Source organism: Filicampus tigris, chromosome 3 (assembly GCF_054856515.1).
Source record: "Filicampus tigris isolate MCC_2025a chromosome 3, RoL_Ftig_1.0, whole genome shotgun sequence".
NCBI lineage: Eukaryota > Metazoa > Chordata > Actinopteri > Syngnathiformes > Syngnathidae > Filicampus > Filicampus tigris.
In genome coordinates, this window is record NC_141219.1 from 1,980,502 (window position 1) to 1,996,517 (window position 16,016).

The 16,016-nt window shown below is 42.3% G+C and overlaps 1 protein-coding gene across 2 annotated transcripts; it reads right to left on the reverse strand.

Annotated features, from left to right (window-relative positions):
- Positions 1-2,563: 2,563 nt before the first annotated feature.
- ube2q1 (ubiquitin-conjugating enzyme E2Q family member 1) lies at positions 2,564-14,535 on the reverse strand. Of its 2 annotated transcripts, XR_015086247.1 has the most exons (14): positions 13,802-14,535; positions 13,034-13,138; positions 10,633-10,755; positions 10,464-10,517; positions 10,171-10,311; positions 9,385-9,469; positions 8,707-8,767; positions 8,537-8,627; positions 8,396-8,454; positions 7,722-7,770; positions 7,483-7,578; positions 6,644-6,710; positions 3,488-5,068; positions 2,564-3,369 (listed from the first exon to the last, which is right to left on the reverse strand). XR_015086247.1 is itself a non-coding variant. In XM_086026281.1 (13 exons), exons 1-13 carry the CDS (start codon positions 13,958-13,960, stop codon positions 5,037-5,039), a joined length of 1,122 nt encoding a protein of 373 aa, XP_085882407.1. In that variant the 5' UTR covers positions 13,961-14,535; the 3' UTR covers positions 2,564-5,036. The 2 variants fall into 2 exon arrangements, 1 of the variants encoding a protein (XP_085882407.1); XM_086026281.1 differs by having other exon boundaries at positions 2,564-5,068.
- Positions 14,536-16,016: the final 1,481 nt, after the last annotated feature.

The following is a 16,016-nucleotide window of genomic DNA, read 5'->3' on the forward strand; positions in this document are numbered from 1 at the left end:
TGCTAAATCACATGTGAATTGCCGCAGAGCATTAGAGCCACATGGTGACAGCTTCAGACGAGAGGGGGAAGGGCGGTCATAGGGTGGGTGGGCACCTGCTTTATTGGCGTCCAGATGCTTTGGGCCGACCGACATAGTCACAGAGGGAGTTCTTCTTCAAAGCCAGACATCATTAGAGCAGCCCGTGTTGCTAAATTCACGCTAACAAGGCTCGCAACAAAAAAAAACCAAAAAAAATGTTTTCCAAAGCAACAGGTCTTGCGAGAACCTTAAGATTTTTCAGTCAATCAGATGCATTTTGTGTAAAACTAAACAGCAACTGAGGATAAGGCGAATCTAATATTCCTGAAAGTTGGACTTTTAGTCACATTATGACAATTATTGTTGCTTAGGAAATGGCAGGAATTGGCATGATTATTTATTGATTGACGGTGATTTTGCTTCTGAAGGGGTCCTCAGTTTAAGACAGCCCGTTTGGAGCTTATGACCGGCGCACAGCAGCGCACGAGTTTGTCGTTTTTGTCATGTCACGCGGCACAAGAAGGGACGCTCGGTCACCACAATATATCCTGTTTTTCATTCCGGTGTTTTATATTTATGGATTTTCGTCTGGTGATGTGTCATGACATTTTTCCAATGTAAAACACCGCAAGTCATTTTTGGGTGACATTTAACTTTTTTTTTTTTTTTTTTTTACTTCATTGGGTTGGAAAGGGCCAAACATGGATTTGTACAGTTGGTCCTGATTTTATCTTAAGCTCATAATCAACATGGCATTATATCACATATTGAGTGTCGAAAGATAATTCCTTAAGTTACTGAAGGCAAACTCAGAAAGAAGAAAATGTAATGGACCAGTGAACAGCGTCAAACACAGATGCCGTCTGTGCTTGAAGCTGTGCCCATCGAGGCTTCCAGGTGGACACTTTCAATCACCGAGATGGACTGTTTCTTTCCTCTGGGCCCCTTGAGGCCTTTGGTTTACTGTGTACCTGTAACAAATAATGGAGTCAGGATGGCCCCCAGAGGCCCTCGAAGTCATGATACAAATCATTACAAAAGTAGACTCCCAAAAAAAAAGCAACAAAAAGAAAAAGTGCTACTTTTCCTGTCCAGTAGCCCACATCAAACACTTGAGTGACCCAAAAGATTTCAGTACTCATTCACATGGCCAGAGAGGAAACAATGTTGACAGTGCACTACTGCCATCTAGTGGTCACTGAAAACAAACACCTTGACAGGGAGGCGAAAGCCAGTGGCAGAGAAAGCCAAACAGTAAAGCAGGTTACAAACTGGAGCATTTCCCATCCATTTTGATCAAAGTCAGCAAAAGGCCCGGTTGTTGGAGGTCAACTAACCTCTTTACACTATTTTCCATCATGTCACAATTATAGAAAGCGTCAATGCTACAAGAAAAACACAATACGCAGCTGTGCCACATCCACCATCTGGAACAGTTCAGACTCATTAAAAAATATTGAATAACATGATATATCGCTGGCGTCGGGCCAAAACCTTGTACCTCCAAAATAGTCACTTTTCAGGAGACCCCACAAATGGCAAGTTTGTTTAGTCATTAGCATTGCGTCGTGGAAGAGAGCAAGCCGTTTTCAACACTTTAGATTGTTCAATAATGTGAGAACATAACACCCACGCGTGAGGATTGACCAATAATATAGAAAAATATTAAATTCACCAAAATGTGATTTAGGAGGTTTTGGCCCAACGCCAGAGATATGTAGATTATAACAGATGCGCTTGCTAGTCAAACTTGGCCTGCTCTGGCCAAAAATCATGAGATGGAAAAATGCTGATGGCATTTTGGGCAAGCTAGCTGGCCCACTGAGGTAAATGTGGAATCTAATTGATTAAACAAAGACTCCAGTTTCTAAAAAAGTTGAAGTTGGTCAGCATTACTGATTTTGACATGGCAGCACTTGAAATCTGATTGGACAAAAAAAAAATAGTTGAAACAAGGCATTCTGGTAAATATTGTGTTTGTGGAATAAAAATGAATCCACTCGTTTTTAGCCATCTGAGGGGGCGGCCATTTTGTCACTTCTGTCGACTGAAAATGACATCTCCACTCCTCAGGGCTCAGGTAACGACCAATCACAGCTCACCTGTTTTCTGAAGCTGATCCATGATTGGTCGAGCATCTGTGATGTCGTTTTCAGTCAACAGAAGTGACAAAATGGCCGCCCCTGAGATGGCTAATAATGTGTGGATTAATTTTATTCCACAAACACAATATTTATCAGAATTCCTCGTTTCAACTAGTGGGCCTGCATAGAACATATTCTTGAAGAAAATATGCTTGGGTTGACCACCCTTTTAAGGCAGTACTTTACAAATCCTGTCACTCGAGTATGCCACACACGATTAGAGGAGAAAGGATGCAATACGCATACCAATTTTTTTTTTCTTTTCCATATGTGGCATCTAAAAATGTGTTAAGATGTTAAAAATTGATGTGATTAAATGAAGGTGATGAACATGACAATAGGTCATCTATTAATTAATGGTAGGCCTGTGCTCAATGAATACAGAAAGAGCGCAGAGATATTTCATAAAATTCTTTATTCATAAACTTGATGCAAGTTTACAAATTATTTTACATGGTCAAATTCACCCTTGCAATGGGGGTAACAAAACAAAAATGTGAACCAAATGCAAAGCATGCTAACCAGTGCATAACTTAAGAAGCCAAGGGACAATCGCGATTTAGCGGACCGTAATCCGGCAACAGTTCCGACTTTGGACCTGCGTCGGTCTTGGGAATTGTGGACCTAAGGGGGAGCTGCTTTCAGTGCACATCAGACTCAGGGTTAACAATCATCAGAAAGGTCAACGGTTAAAATGCTGAATTGGAATTTGTAACTTTATCCAACCTGGTTCCGCACGCAGGGCAACAAAAAACCGCTGCCAAGTGCCAAGACGCAATGAATGTTACTGTTAATGATGTTGCCTATGAACTTGAGCTGAAAAGTAATAGAACACCTGTCCAGAGTGAGATGAAAATGTTTTTTATTTTTTTTATTTTAATTTTTTTTTTATTGAGTTTGAAGCCTTGGAGAAATGGCAACAAGGCCTCGCTTTGCCGTTCAGTAACTTTGAGGAGCTGGGATATATTGACATGCACAGCAATGATCAGGATGCGGATTTTGAAGATCCTTAGCTACGTTTGTGGTATGTATTCCTGAGTTTGTGCCCACACTCCCCACAGGATGCCGGCATGAACACTGATTGCATCTATGCCGCGCTGGAAAATGTCCATCCGGTGACGACACCACGATCGGGGGCCGATGTTTTGCAGGGTTTTTTTTTGTTTTTTTGTTTTTTTTCCTTAGAGGGATGACATAATTAAGGCTTGTGTTCACACTCGTAGTTTGGTGCGCCGTTTCGCTCACGAAAAGACATACGGTGCCCCGGTTGATTTGGACCGCATTTGTGTCCGTCTCGGTTCAAAGCAAAGTGTGAACACAACCTTGTGATGAAGCTTCCTATGCTGTATTTTAGAACATCCTACTTTAAAACAAAGCTGGTAACACCACTTAACACCCAATGACGGGAGTGCATCAAATGGAATGGAACACGGAACAGGAATCGCTTGACATAGCAGATGTGTGAGGAGTTTCTGTGATGGTAGTAGTGAGGTGCAAAGTTCAGACTATTGCTGAGAGTTGAGGAAAACAAACACACCATCTAGGACAACTCGGAAGGTCACTTTTGCTTCCCACCTTCAGACATCCGTTGTGGCTTGTGAAAACTACGCGGGCCGATCAAATGACGATTCGCTGCATAGCCTGTGACTGAGGTTCATCCGGTTAAGAGGAATGACCAAAAAAAAGAAAAATAAAACAATAAAGAATCGCCAAAGCCCTCCGGAATGCCAGTGACAGCTGTGATGAAGACGCGCCATCAACAAAAACGGGTCAATGGTCCCTTTTACACTGCCTGCAAATGCCAGCATTTTCTCGCCACGTATCGCTGTTAAGGATGAAACGGCACCGACGCGGAAAGGTGGGGACGACGTCAGCGCCGTGACTTTCGGCTTTTGCAGGTAGTATCAGAGCCGTGATTGAAGCGGGGTAACCAAACGTATTCTGAGACTTTGGGGCAGAGGGTGCCAAGTTTAACACTGACATCTTCTCCCAGTTAATGTCTCATCTTCTGTTGTGGCTCCGTTGCAGGCAATTTTTTTTTTTTTCAGGCTTTCTGTGTAAAAGAGGCTATTGTCACCTGGAGGACAAATTAATATTAAAAAGGGAAAAAAAATGCAGTAGTCATTAGTCTTACATAAGAATATGGCGTACTTGAGTTTCCTGATGCAAGAGCATCCGTGTCGCAACTTCTTCATTCCAAGAGGGAAGCTTCTGTTGATAGTCACGGCCCGCACGAGTGTACACAGTCTCAAGGGGCCGGGACGGGGTTACATTAGAAACATCCTCTTGCAGAAATACAAACGTACATGTTTACACTGTGGCGTCAAAATCAACTAGATTACAGCGTGAGCCGATGCCGACCTCTGCGGTCCATTTGTCTTAGTAGAATTCCCGACACTGGGCTCAAGGTGACAAAGCAAAGGTGTCGATGTTCTCTTCATCGGAGGCCTTGAGAAGCTTTGAAACGACGTCCAAATGCAAGCTGGCTCGCCATACGTGGAAGCTCCGTCGAGATGTTGCTGAGCACCACCGTGGTCGTGTGGGCCAAGTCAAATAGGCACCGTCCCATTTAAAAATGAGCCTCGGCCATGGGCGACGCCAGCGGTATGTTTAAGTCCACCGTTTCCATCGGGTGATAAATATGTGACGGCGGGATCGACGTCCAAAGCGGAGGGGTGCTGCATTTGCTTATGTGCTTGTTTCTGGTTGGTCGGTCACTGGATGAGGAATTTTGGCTTGACGTTCACAAAACGTTCAAAATCGTTTGCGCAAAAAAAAAAAAAAAAAAAAACATTAAAAAAAATAATAATAAATGATGGTCGCAAGGAAAATAAATCTAGAGCAGGAAGGAGAAAAAAAAAAATCTCATCTTTAGCCATCCTCCTTTGGGGGTGTGTACCATCCTGCATCCAAAACAGCAACAACAGATTCAGTACATGGGCATGTTTTGATCACAATATTAGTGGGATTGGGATTATACAGACCCCCCCAGAAATATACCGTCTAGGTGGATTAATTAATAAATATACGAGATAATACGTTGCATTACAGAAAAAACATCAATAGCTGCATTAAGATGATGTCTGTGAGGACATTGAGTAACATTTTCATAGGACTCCCACAAAAAGTGGACAACAAATTCATTAATAGAAATAAAAGTCTTAGTATTGTGATGGAAAATTTTACAAGACGACAAAAGATTATGAGAACAAAAGTTTGAATTTTATGAGAAAAAAGGCAATATTACAAGAATCAAATCAAAATATTCTGGAGCGGAGGTTTAGGAGAAAGACGTAATCATACATGAATACAGTAGTAAGATCGCGAGGAAAAAGTGAGCATTCGATGAGAAAAAGCAATTTAATAAAAGGAATACTACTGCGAAAATATTATATTATATATATATTATTATATCATAATGTGAGAAAGAGGTCTTCATTTTATGAGTTAAATCAATAATAGAAGAACAAAGTCATATGTCGATAAAATGTTGTTTTTTTTCCTTTTACAAGAATACCAGTCATCCTAATATTACAAGAATGAAATTGTAATGAGGGGAAAGGTTGGCAAAAATCAAGTTGGAATATTATTAGAAAAATGTCATGAAAAACATTGTACCATTTTCCCGAAACAAGGAAAATTACTAAGAAAATAATTTTACATGAAATTACTGATAGAATAAAACTGGTGATCTTTTCAACTCACACTATCGATAAGAAAACAGTCGCCAATGTTGGGCTCATTTAAATTTGTCGTCATTATATATTACAAAATATTACATGCAGTTTTAGCCACTGTATATGCGGCGGTATCCAGAGTGATACAGTTTACACTGTTGCACTGTTGCATTTTCTTGATTTCAAAAAAAATAATAAAATTGTATTCAGTCATTGTTGCCCCAGTAACTCGTTCTATACTGTATACGTCAGTGTTACAGCAATACATGTTCCTTTTTGTATGTTTGTCTGCATCTAATTTGTATTTTGAGCCGACAACTTTTGGTCAGCCCTGGTTGTGACCCACTTCCCAAGAGACGTGAATGCATGTGACAGCAGCCACCACTTCAAGGTCACCAAAGTGAACTTGCGTCATTTCCCTCTTAGGTCTTTGGTAAAGCTGAAGTGGCGTGAGAAACTTTCAGACCTCCTGCGGGGATATTTTACTGCCACTATCATGGAAAGTCCACTTCTGACAGTATTTTTGTGCCTTTTTTTTAAGTAAGCATTAATTCTGCTCAACTTTTCTTTTTTTTTAATTTAAAGCAGCTCGCCTCGTGTTGTTTCAGTGCCAGACTTTCTGGCGAGACAATTTTCAGCCGTCTGTGCTGTGACTTAATGGGGGCGGCCACAGAACACTACTTTCTACCACCGTGGTAATGATTTCAGAAACTCGATCCATAGAAGCATGGTAGCAGCTCAGTAGTGTTTGAATGGTCCATAGAAGTCACAGAAATGGTTAAAAAAAAGGGGAGTACTAACCGTTCTTTTCATGGATCTGGACCAGGGATTTGTAGGACTGTTGTGCTCTGGCTAGATTGTACTGGTTCTGCAAGGTGAGATGAATGACAGCATGTAAGCCATTTTAGCGATACTTCATCAGACTTTAGTATCCAATTTCCAGCATAAAACGTACATACAATGGAGTGTTGAATTTTTATTTTTAGCATGACTCTTTCCACTATGAAAACCTGTTGCAAATTTATTTTAAAAATCCACAAGACAGCTCATTTTCCTGTATATTGATTAAATATTTTTTTTCAAATAACACATAATAGAAGATTCCACAAAGGAAACTGGAAACGCAATACCACCACATCGACAATTTTACTCAGATTGTTCTGAACTCCTGCTTCCTATGCCAGTTGTATTGAACTTCCCATGGCTGATGTCATATTCTGCTTCTTGAGACGGCAAACTAATTTTACTCAAATGACTGACCTACCAGTCAAGTGGTGCACTCCTTTTTGACTCAATTACTCAATCACTCAATCAGTTGAACTCTTAATAAATCAATTACCGCATTTTTAGGACTAAAAGCCGCTACTTTTGAACCATGCGGCTTATTTTAAGGTGGGGCTTATATAGTTTTTTTTTCATTATTTTTTTTAAATTACAGTAGCACGGTGCGGCTTATGTAAAGGTGCGGCTTATGATCCAGAAAATACTGTACTACATGATTATGCCCATCGCTAATGTATTTGTATCATAACAGCTGTTCAAGGAAATAATCAGATTGTGACAATAAGATCAGCTCCAATGAAATAGCTACGTGGAGAAAACTGCCTCTAAAATTGCGCAACAGCACTGCGCTCACTTACTTTATTAGCTCCAAACTGCACTCTGGCTTTTCCCTTGACTAAAGTGGCATTGATCTGCATGATGACAGACTCAATTGAATAGGCACTGCTCCAACCCTGCGAGCAAGAAAGAGAGTTATTGCAACAGTTATAAAGGGTCTTAAATTTGATTAAATTTTTTTTTTTTTTTTTTTTTTTTTTTTTTTTTTAAATCAGCATGCACTACTTGACTTTTTGAGAGGATGAAAAGAATAAATCACCTGTTTGGTGAGAAGCTCCATGCACAGGGCACCTCCTCCAAGAACATAGCTAAAGGGCACAAAGCGAAGCATTATTCGATTCCTTCTTATGTTTTAAACGTCTTTCTTTGCATTACGGGAAAGGTGGCGAACCTTTACAATTATCAACTTGTTTTATAAAGTGTGCTTTCTTTATTTCCTTGATCAAATACAAGGCCATTTGAAGGCTTGCCCATCTCATAAGATCACCAAATTTTAATCCGGGTGGTAATATACATTTGGTCGTGCAAGCCCTCGCCCAGTTGTCTGGAAACGCTTTTAAAAATTCAGCCATAACCCTGAAGTCGATTTTACTCTGCAACAGCAAATTTGCGAGGCGAGTCTGTCATTAGTAGACCCACAAAAAAAGTCACGACAACCCATGTCTCAAAAGACAATGAAAGACGGCCATTTTGACAACTCAACTTTTTCCAACAGCCACAGCTGTATCAAAATGCTGTACACGTCAGTGGCAAATTCAAGAAGAACCAAATTGAAATGCAAAATGTCTATGCTTGACAGATGGCTTACGCTAAAATGAAAAAGATATTTGTCCATCTATCCATTGTGTGCGGATTGAGGATGGCGGCATTGTTTGATGAAGCACTGTAAAAAAACAAACAAAACAACAAAAAAAACCATTTTGAATCACTCACCCCCCAGACAGCACAGGTGACACAACCCGCACAAATGGAGGATCAAAAGGGAAATTATCCTGAAGAAGGAAAAACAGTAGATTGAAACATTTCCCCTTTTTTCATGATGCAATTTTGGCCAAGATTTTTCCGTTTACTCACTTTGTAGGAGAAGTTGAGTAAAATGTAGTCCATTCCTTCCTTTTCCTTTAAGACTTGTAAGTCGCTGTGTAAGGGGCTGTCCGGATCCACACTGCGGATGAACACACCACCACCTTCATTAGTCAGTCCATTCCTAAACAAAGGCAGGCCCCAGTACAACTTCCACTCACGTTCGTAGTTTGACATGCCACTCGTACAGGCTGTCGTTGGCCAGCTCCACCGAATAGATGCCTGAATATACAAAATAGTGGAAATACAAACTATCATTCCATTTCTCTGTGTCAATAAATCTGCCTCCGCAACGATAACAATTCGCTGTAAAATTCCAACAGTTTGGTGAAAAATGTCCTTTTTTTTTTTCCATTTTCATTTTTTATGTGAATGGTGTTTTGCGCATTACAGACATCGCATTAACGTGACAGTTAAAACTAATTCCAAAATTGGACATGTGTGTTTTTCACAAAATTACAATGTTTAATTCTCTTTTTTGTGTTGTTGTGTCAGTTTTTCAGTAAACTTCAACAAGGAGTGACAAAGAGCTTGAAGCAAGCGCACGTCGCCTCTTCTTTGGAGACCAGGAGAAGACGACGTGTGTTTCACTACATTGAAATGTGCTTAAGGCACGGCGGAGTGGTAAAAGTATGAATGGAATCTTTCTATATCAAGCAATTATTTCACGTTTTGCAGATGGATTTGGAACATATCCCCTGCAATAAATGGGGGTTCACTGTATTCAAATAAATATTTTCTGCTGCAACTGGTGGAACTTCGTATAGTCGTCAAAAGACAGCAGAACTACTTGTATGCAGATGTAAGTAAGTGTGTACTTTATGTATGTGCTCGCCTACCCGTCTTGTAACTCTGCGACCTGTAGATCTCTCGGAGTTCCTTCATCAGGCGGTCCGAGGCTTGCACAGAACCAGACACGGCGCCCTGAAAGCAATTGAGCAAATCGGTCAAAGAAGAACGTTTGAACTGAACCAGAGCGGAAAAAGGGAAACATTCGGTAGGCAGACGCCAACTGGCAACTGAGTGCTAACTGGTGTCAGACTGGACAGAATGAAGCCCCTCCCGACATTCTAGTCTGACTTGGGAGGTAAGATCAGAGCTGGAACAAAGGCGGGATAATGATGTGTGAAGGGACAGCTCACAAAGCACAGCAAAAGTCAAGGATGCTTTTCATAATGCAGTGGGGAGAGGTGAGTGTCAAGTCACGACACTCAAGGGCCTCCGTGACTGTCGGGTCACCTGAAGTTCACTCAGGCTGGCCTGACTGGACCAGTACAAATTTCAAAACCAAACACGATGAAATCAACCGGTTGCTGCTTTTTTATTATTAAATATTCGGTATTTTGAGTTTTATCCACTTAAACTGATCAATCATCATCCTTCTTTACCACAATTTTTTCTCTGTCATGTTAAATTATCCCATACGGAATGTCCGTTTGCCGTACACAAACTCTTGCTACAGACTTCAACAACACGGCGTAGAATATGCGAATACCAAAATATGTGATAGCTGCAGCCCTACATCTAATTACATGTGAAACCACACACAGTTGCATTCATATCAATTTTGTCTGATCTCGATCAACGCCACCTCTTCAGGGAACGTACACACATGTCCGACTCACATTTAAGTGGTCCTGCCTCTGGTTCTTCCTGATCTTCTCCAGGACGGCCAGGTTCTCCTTCTCGATGCCGTCATCTTCAGACTTCTTGCCTTCCACGGGCTCCTCCTCTTTCATTTCATAGTGGTCCAGGTCCTCAATGTCCTGTCGGAGGCCACAGCTGAGATGTGAATAACGCTTAAAATGTTATCTGGCGTGATTATATGGTAATAAGACAGAGCGGTGTGTTCAGCACTCGCTATTTCAATCTCCATCTTATGAACAGGAAGGAAGTGTTCTAGTCGAAATATTGTTACCTCTCCCATCTCTTCCTCCTCCTCTTCTTCTGATGTGACCTCCTCTGTCCCATGCTACACAACACACACATACGCACGCGTCGTTAAAAGTTCAAAGATGTGGTTTTGGGGCGATCACAATGCATCTGACAACATTTTTAACAAGTGCTATAAGTAGTGGCCCTCCTACCTTGCGGTCCTGTGCAACAGGGCCGGCGGGCAGCGGCTGGTCCAGCATCTCCACATCAGGATGCTGAGGAAGGTTGTACAGCCGGCAGAGGTCACAAATCAGCTTCTTTAACTGCTGTAGCAGCTGGAGAAGACAAAAGCACAAGGGCGCCAGGGGGGACGACATGTTGACATTACGGAATGATTGAATGAGCCAAACACAAATACACCTCATTTTTTTCTGGTTTCTGGAGGGCAAGGTGTGTTCCAACTGTATCACCTTGTCCACCGCCTGTTACCAAAGACGCTGTTGTTTATAAACGGCAATGGCACGGATCGGTTTCACACAAACATCGGACATCCAAACAGAAGATCTGACATTTATTGGTCATGTATTTTTGACCATTTCTCCAGCTTTCCACTATTCTCTTTCACACAGATGCTGTTGCACATTGATGTCCACAGTTTCTCTTCTAGCAGTAGCCACTTCCACAAAAGGATCTCACAAAAGTGGCACAACAAAGATATGGCATTCAGCCCAAAACACATTTTTTTCAAGCATATGTTCTATGCAGGCCCACTAGTTGAAACAAGGCATTCTGATTAATATTGCATTTGTGGAAATGAGTTAAGCAGCAAAATCCACCCGTTTTTAGCCATCTCAGGGGGCGGCCATTTTGTCACTTCTGTCGACGGAAAATGACATCGCAACTGCTCAGGGCTCAGACAACAAATAATCGTGGCTCAGCTTCAGGAAACGGGTTAGCCGTGATTTGGTCGTTACCTGAGTCATGAGCATCTGTGATGTCATTTTCAGTCGACAGAAGTGACAATATGGCCGCCCCCTGAGATGGCTAAAAACAAGTGGATTAACTCTTATTCCACAAATGCAATATTAATCAGAATAACTTGTTTCAACTAGTGGGACTGCATAGAAGATATTCTTGAAAAAAATATATTTGGGTTGACTTCCCTTTAACCCGCCTTTACTTCTACACAGAAGCAAGCTCAGTGGAATATTTCCCAGAGACAGCATCACATTTATTAGACAACTAGATGACATTAGTGCTTGCTGCTGGTGTGATGTATAAAATGATTGTTTTTGTCCAAATTGGATTAGGCATGATTCCACATGAATTGAGAGTCGACTCCAAGCATTCTTTTTCTTTTCACCACCACGCCACATAAAATTGTGCCACTTAAGAGCATAGAGTTACACAAAAATGGAATTGTGTCACTTGAATCAGGCAGTGTAAATCCAATCTCTGAACTTAATTTACTAAGATGCCAAACAGTGGCCGCTAAATTGCGTGTTCACGCCAATGTGTTGATTTACTAAGACTGCTTTTACTCAGATTTAATTTGTCTCGAGTGTGTGGCAATTTGATTTGCGCCTCCTGCGTAACGTGTACAAAACTTGGAACAGGCACGAGGAAATGCACAATTGAAAAGATTTTGGTCTTAGGCGACACGCCATGACTCCATTCCATTGCTGAATAAACCATATGTTGCAACCATTTTAGATTAGCGTCTCTAAAATGTATACATGAGCGAAGAAGCGTTCCCCACTAAATCTGTTTTTGTCTGTGCTACGCTGGCACCATTTTGCACGCTGTTGCACATGCCAATCAGACACGCTATACAGCGACAAACGCAAAAAAAAAAAAAGAAAAAAAATCAGCCAGCACAATTTGTCGCACCACTAATGAATCAGGTTGCGCATGCTGAAATGAACTCATTTGCATATACTCCGCCAACAATGTGCAAAATTAACTGAGGCAATTCAGTGAGTTGGGCAGATGTTCCTGGTTGCGCCCGGTTACTACCGGTAGATTAGCTTCCACATCTGTTTGCATGCGCATTCAAGCTTGCGCCTGTTTCTACACATGCGATACGTTAGGCCCATTGTGTTTCTGTGGCATTGGAAAGCCAACTGAGTAAGTGTCCTGTCCAGTCATGCAACACTTTCATCACTCGACTTGAGTTCAGTGAACACCCAAGGATTAACTGTGCAGTTTGCTTACTTGTTGGCTTTCCGGGCAACTCTTCCTCCTTAAATTAGAGCAGTCTGTCTGGAGCAGGTTGTCCTTGGTTTACAATGACCCCGACATATGAGATCTAGAGGTTACCCCTCAAGGAGCCTCAGCTGCCTGTCGAACCTCTACTGGAATACTCCACTACGCTGCTGTAATCAGTGGTCCCCAACAAACAGGCCGCGGACCAAGTATCGGTCCATGGGCCAATTGGTACCACCCAGCAAAGAGAAACTGAAAGTATTTTATTGACCATCAGTCTGAGAGAAGATTTTGAAAACCAGCTACATCTGCCCATGCCTCTGTACACAAGTCAACCTGCTCGTCTTGGTCATGCGATATGGTGGGTGGACACTAAAGGCCTCTGCATAATGTGGAGGTGACGTTTACCAAGGTGCTGCCTTTTCTCACATCCTCCAGACGCTCCAACACTTGTGCCAAGCTGGGGTCATCAGAGTCCACGAACCAAATAGGCGGCGTCAAAGGATATGACTCCTGAACACACAAAAATAAAGCATGTTTAAGTCCTAAACTTGCATTTTTGTGAGTTTATTTTGTTTGCATACAGCTATGCCAAAAAAACAAAAATACTTAAAACCAATGTCAGAGATCATCACGTGTGCCATAGGAAAATATGCAATTCACCTTATTGGCCCTAACAAATTAATTTGTTGACTAAAAACATTAAAAAAATAATTAGTTGACGAAAGACAATGTATTTTTACGCTCTTCCACTAGGTGGCAGTTAACCCGTGTATCCTATTTTGTGACATTTTGCTTCTAATGTACAATATGTGTCTTTGGTCATCTTTGATTAATGGCACTGACGAGAGTCGCAATCTTTCGACTAGTTCCGTGTGTGTTTCGTTTTGAAAAGTAGTTTTAGGTTCAGTAGTAGATCGTACTCTCCTGTTTACATATCCAATCTCAATGAATATAGGATTCACCAAGCCAAGACTCGTTCATATGAGTGCTAAAAGTGAAGTTCCCTTGTGGATAAATAAAATACCTTAACTTACCTATCTAGATCTTTCTCTGTGTATCATAAGCACACCGCATTAGCACGTAGTCTGCTACTCGACTAGCAATTTGCTGGCTAACTTTAGCTTGCCTGCTAACCCCCCCTATAAACATGTCAATCGCCGCTACCGTACTGACCGTTATGTTACAGTGGATAATCAGCAGCTTCTCCCCGGTTACGTTGAATTGACAGCTCAGCTCGTCGGGCTTCCAGTCGATAATCCGGAATCGTTCGTGGTTTGGGTCGAAAATAGACTCCAAAAACTTCAGTTCGGCCTTCAGCCCCGACACCGACATCTTCCACGCATCTCCGGCCGGGCCGCTTGGGGAGGGGGAGAAGAAGCTGGGGCTTTAGCTTGGAGCTAGCTTAAACCACACGCAAAAACAAAAGTGAAAATTGCGTAGCAAAAAAAATGCGGGTTTAAGTTTGGACTTCAATGATGACACTTTGTCACTCGGGCTCCCCCGCGTGAGTCCAAACGACCCGGTGCTTGCTCCCGCGAGAAGCGTCCAGTTCAAGTTAATCTCAATTCGATATGTTTTCACCGACGTAGCGGCTAACGTTAGCGTTTAGCACGTTAGCATGCTAGTCCGTTGTTGTTGTCTTTCCGTCTATTGTTGTTGGCCGCCTATGATGACAACAGTCTTATAAAGCTGCAAAGCGGCGTCCGCTCATCTCGTCCGCTCGCTCCCATGGCACGGCGCCTTCGTTATTCATCGAAGTGGCGGGCGAACGCACGGTTCGCCCCGCTACCCCGTTGCGGATGGAAATAATCCGCCGGAGGAGGAACAGTGTTTTTCATCCCGGTTCATCTACTGTTTGCGTAGTTGGCCGCTCTGTTGGGGTTTAAAGATGGCGTTCCGCGATCTCGCCGTTCCCGCAACATCCCACAATGCACCGCGCCCTCTCACGCGCGGGACCCAGGACAAAAGTTTAGCCGAAATTGTATTTTACTAATACCGTACTTTGATTTAGACTAAGACATATTTATGGTTGTCATCCTTAAATCATCAAATTTACGCTTGAAAAAAATAGTGTGACACATTATTATTATTTCTTATATGAAGATAATGTGGTTCTGTTGGCTTCATCAAGCCACAATTTCCAACTCTCACTGAACTGGTTCGCTGCAGAGTGTGAAGTGGTTGGGATGAAATTCAGCATCTACCAATTCGAGGCCATGGTCTTCAGGGATGGGTTCCTGCACCAAGTGGAGGAGTTGAAGTACTTTGGGGTCTTGTTCACAAGTGAGGGAATCATGGAGTGGGAGATCAACATGTGGATCAGTCCAGCGTCCGCAGTGATGCGGACTCTGCATTAGTCTGTCATGCTGAAGAAAGAGCTAAACTAAAAGGGGGAGTCATGTGGCCAAAATGAGTTTCCCATATTGGATGTTCTAGCTCTCCTGTAAAGGTGAGGAGCTCAGAGTGGCAACGAGGTGGCTCGGGCATCTGGTGAGGATGCCTCCCGGACTGAGGTTTTATGGGCAGTCCCACTGGGAGGAGGCTATGGCCCAGGACACGCTGGAGAGACAATGTCTACCGGTTGGCCTGGGAACGCCTTGGGATTCCCCCAGGAGAGCTGGATGAAGTGGTTTGGGAGAGGGAAATCTGAACTTCCCTGATAAAGCTGCTCCACACGCATCCTGATATTTTTGTAGTCACATCGTTCACTTTCTTGAACTTTTTTTGCTATAATTCCAAAAGGTATGTTTGACAGAAACAACACTGGTCATCATGAAGAGAGCACCACAGCTAGAGAGAAGAATTTTGATCGCAGCCTCATGATTTGGGGCTGGTTTCCTTTCGGTGGAACGTGCAGGTGTGACGTCACGTCACGGTAAAAAGGTCCATAGTGAGGATGGCGCGTTGTTGACTTTCACTCGCGATGTTGTGGGTCAGTGGGCAGAATAATTCGTCCCGAGAACTGTCTGTGTAACCACCACATTTGCACAGGTGCCTGCAGAAATATGCACCATGTCCTTGAAGGGTCATGGGGGAATCTCATAAAGTGGTCAAGAAGATGCTTTGACACAGGCGCGAGGCATCTGCAAAAACAACTACAGCACCTGCTGTGTATTACCAATGAATAATTGCTATAATTAACCTCCAAGTTTTACTAATGTCTCCGGTAAAACAGGACTTCACAAGTAGATGTTTTCATCCATAAATGAGTGATGTGAAACCTTAAAACTTGCCCTTGAAACATTGACTAAGGGTTCATCTTCCATTGAATAATATTAGACAGGCTATTAATGCATTTTTTTAAATGTCAGTACAGTGGTTCATAATTTGAGATGGTCAATGATTATAGGGCAGGTCAGCACGGGGAAAAAATGAATTTTTTTAGACA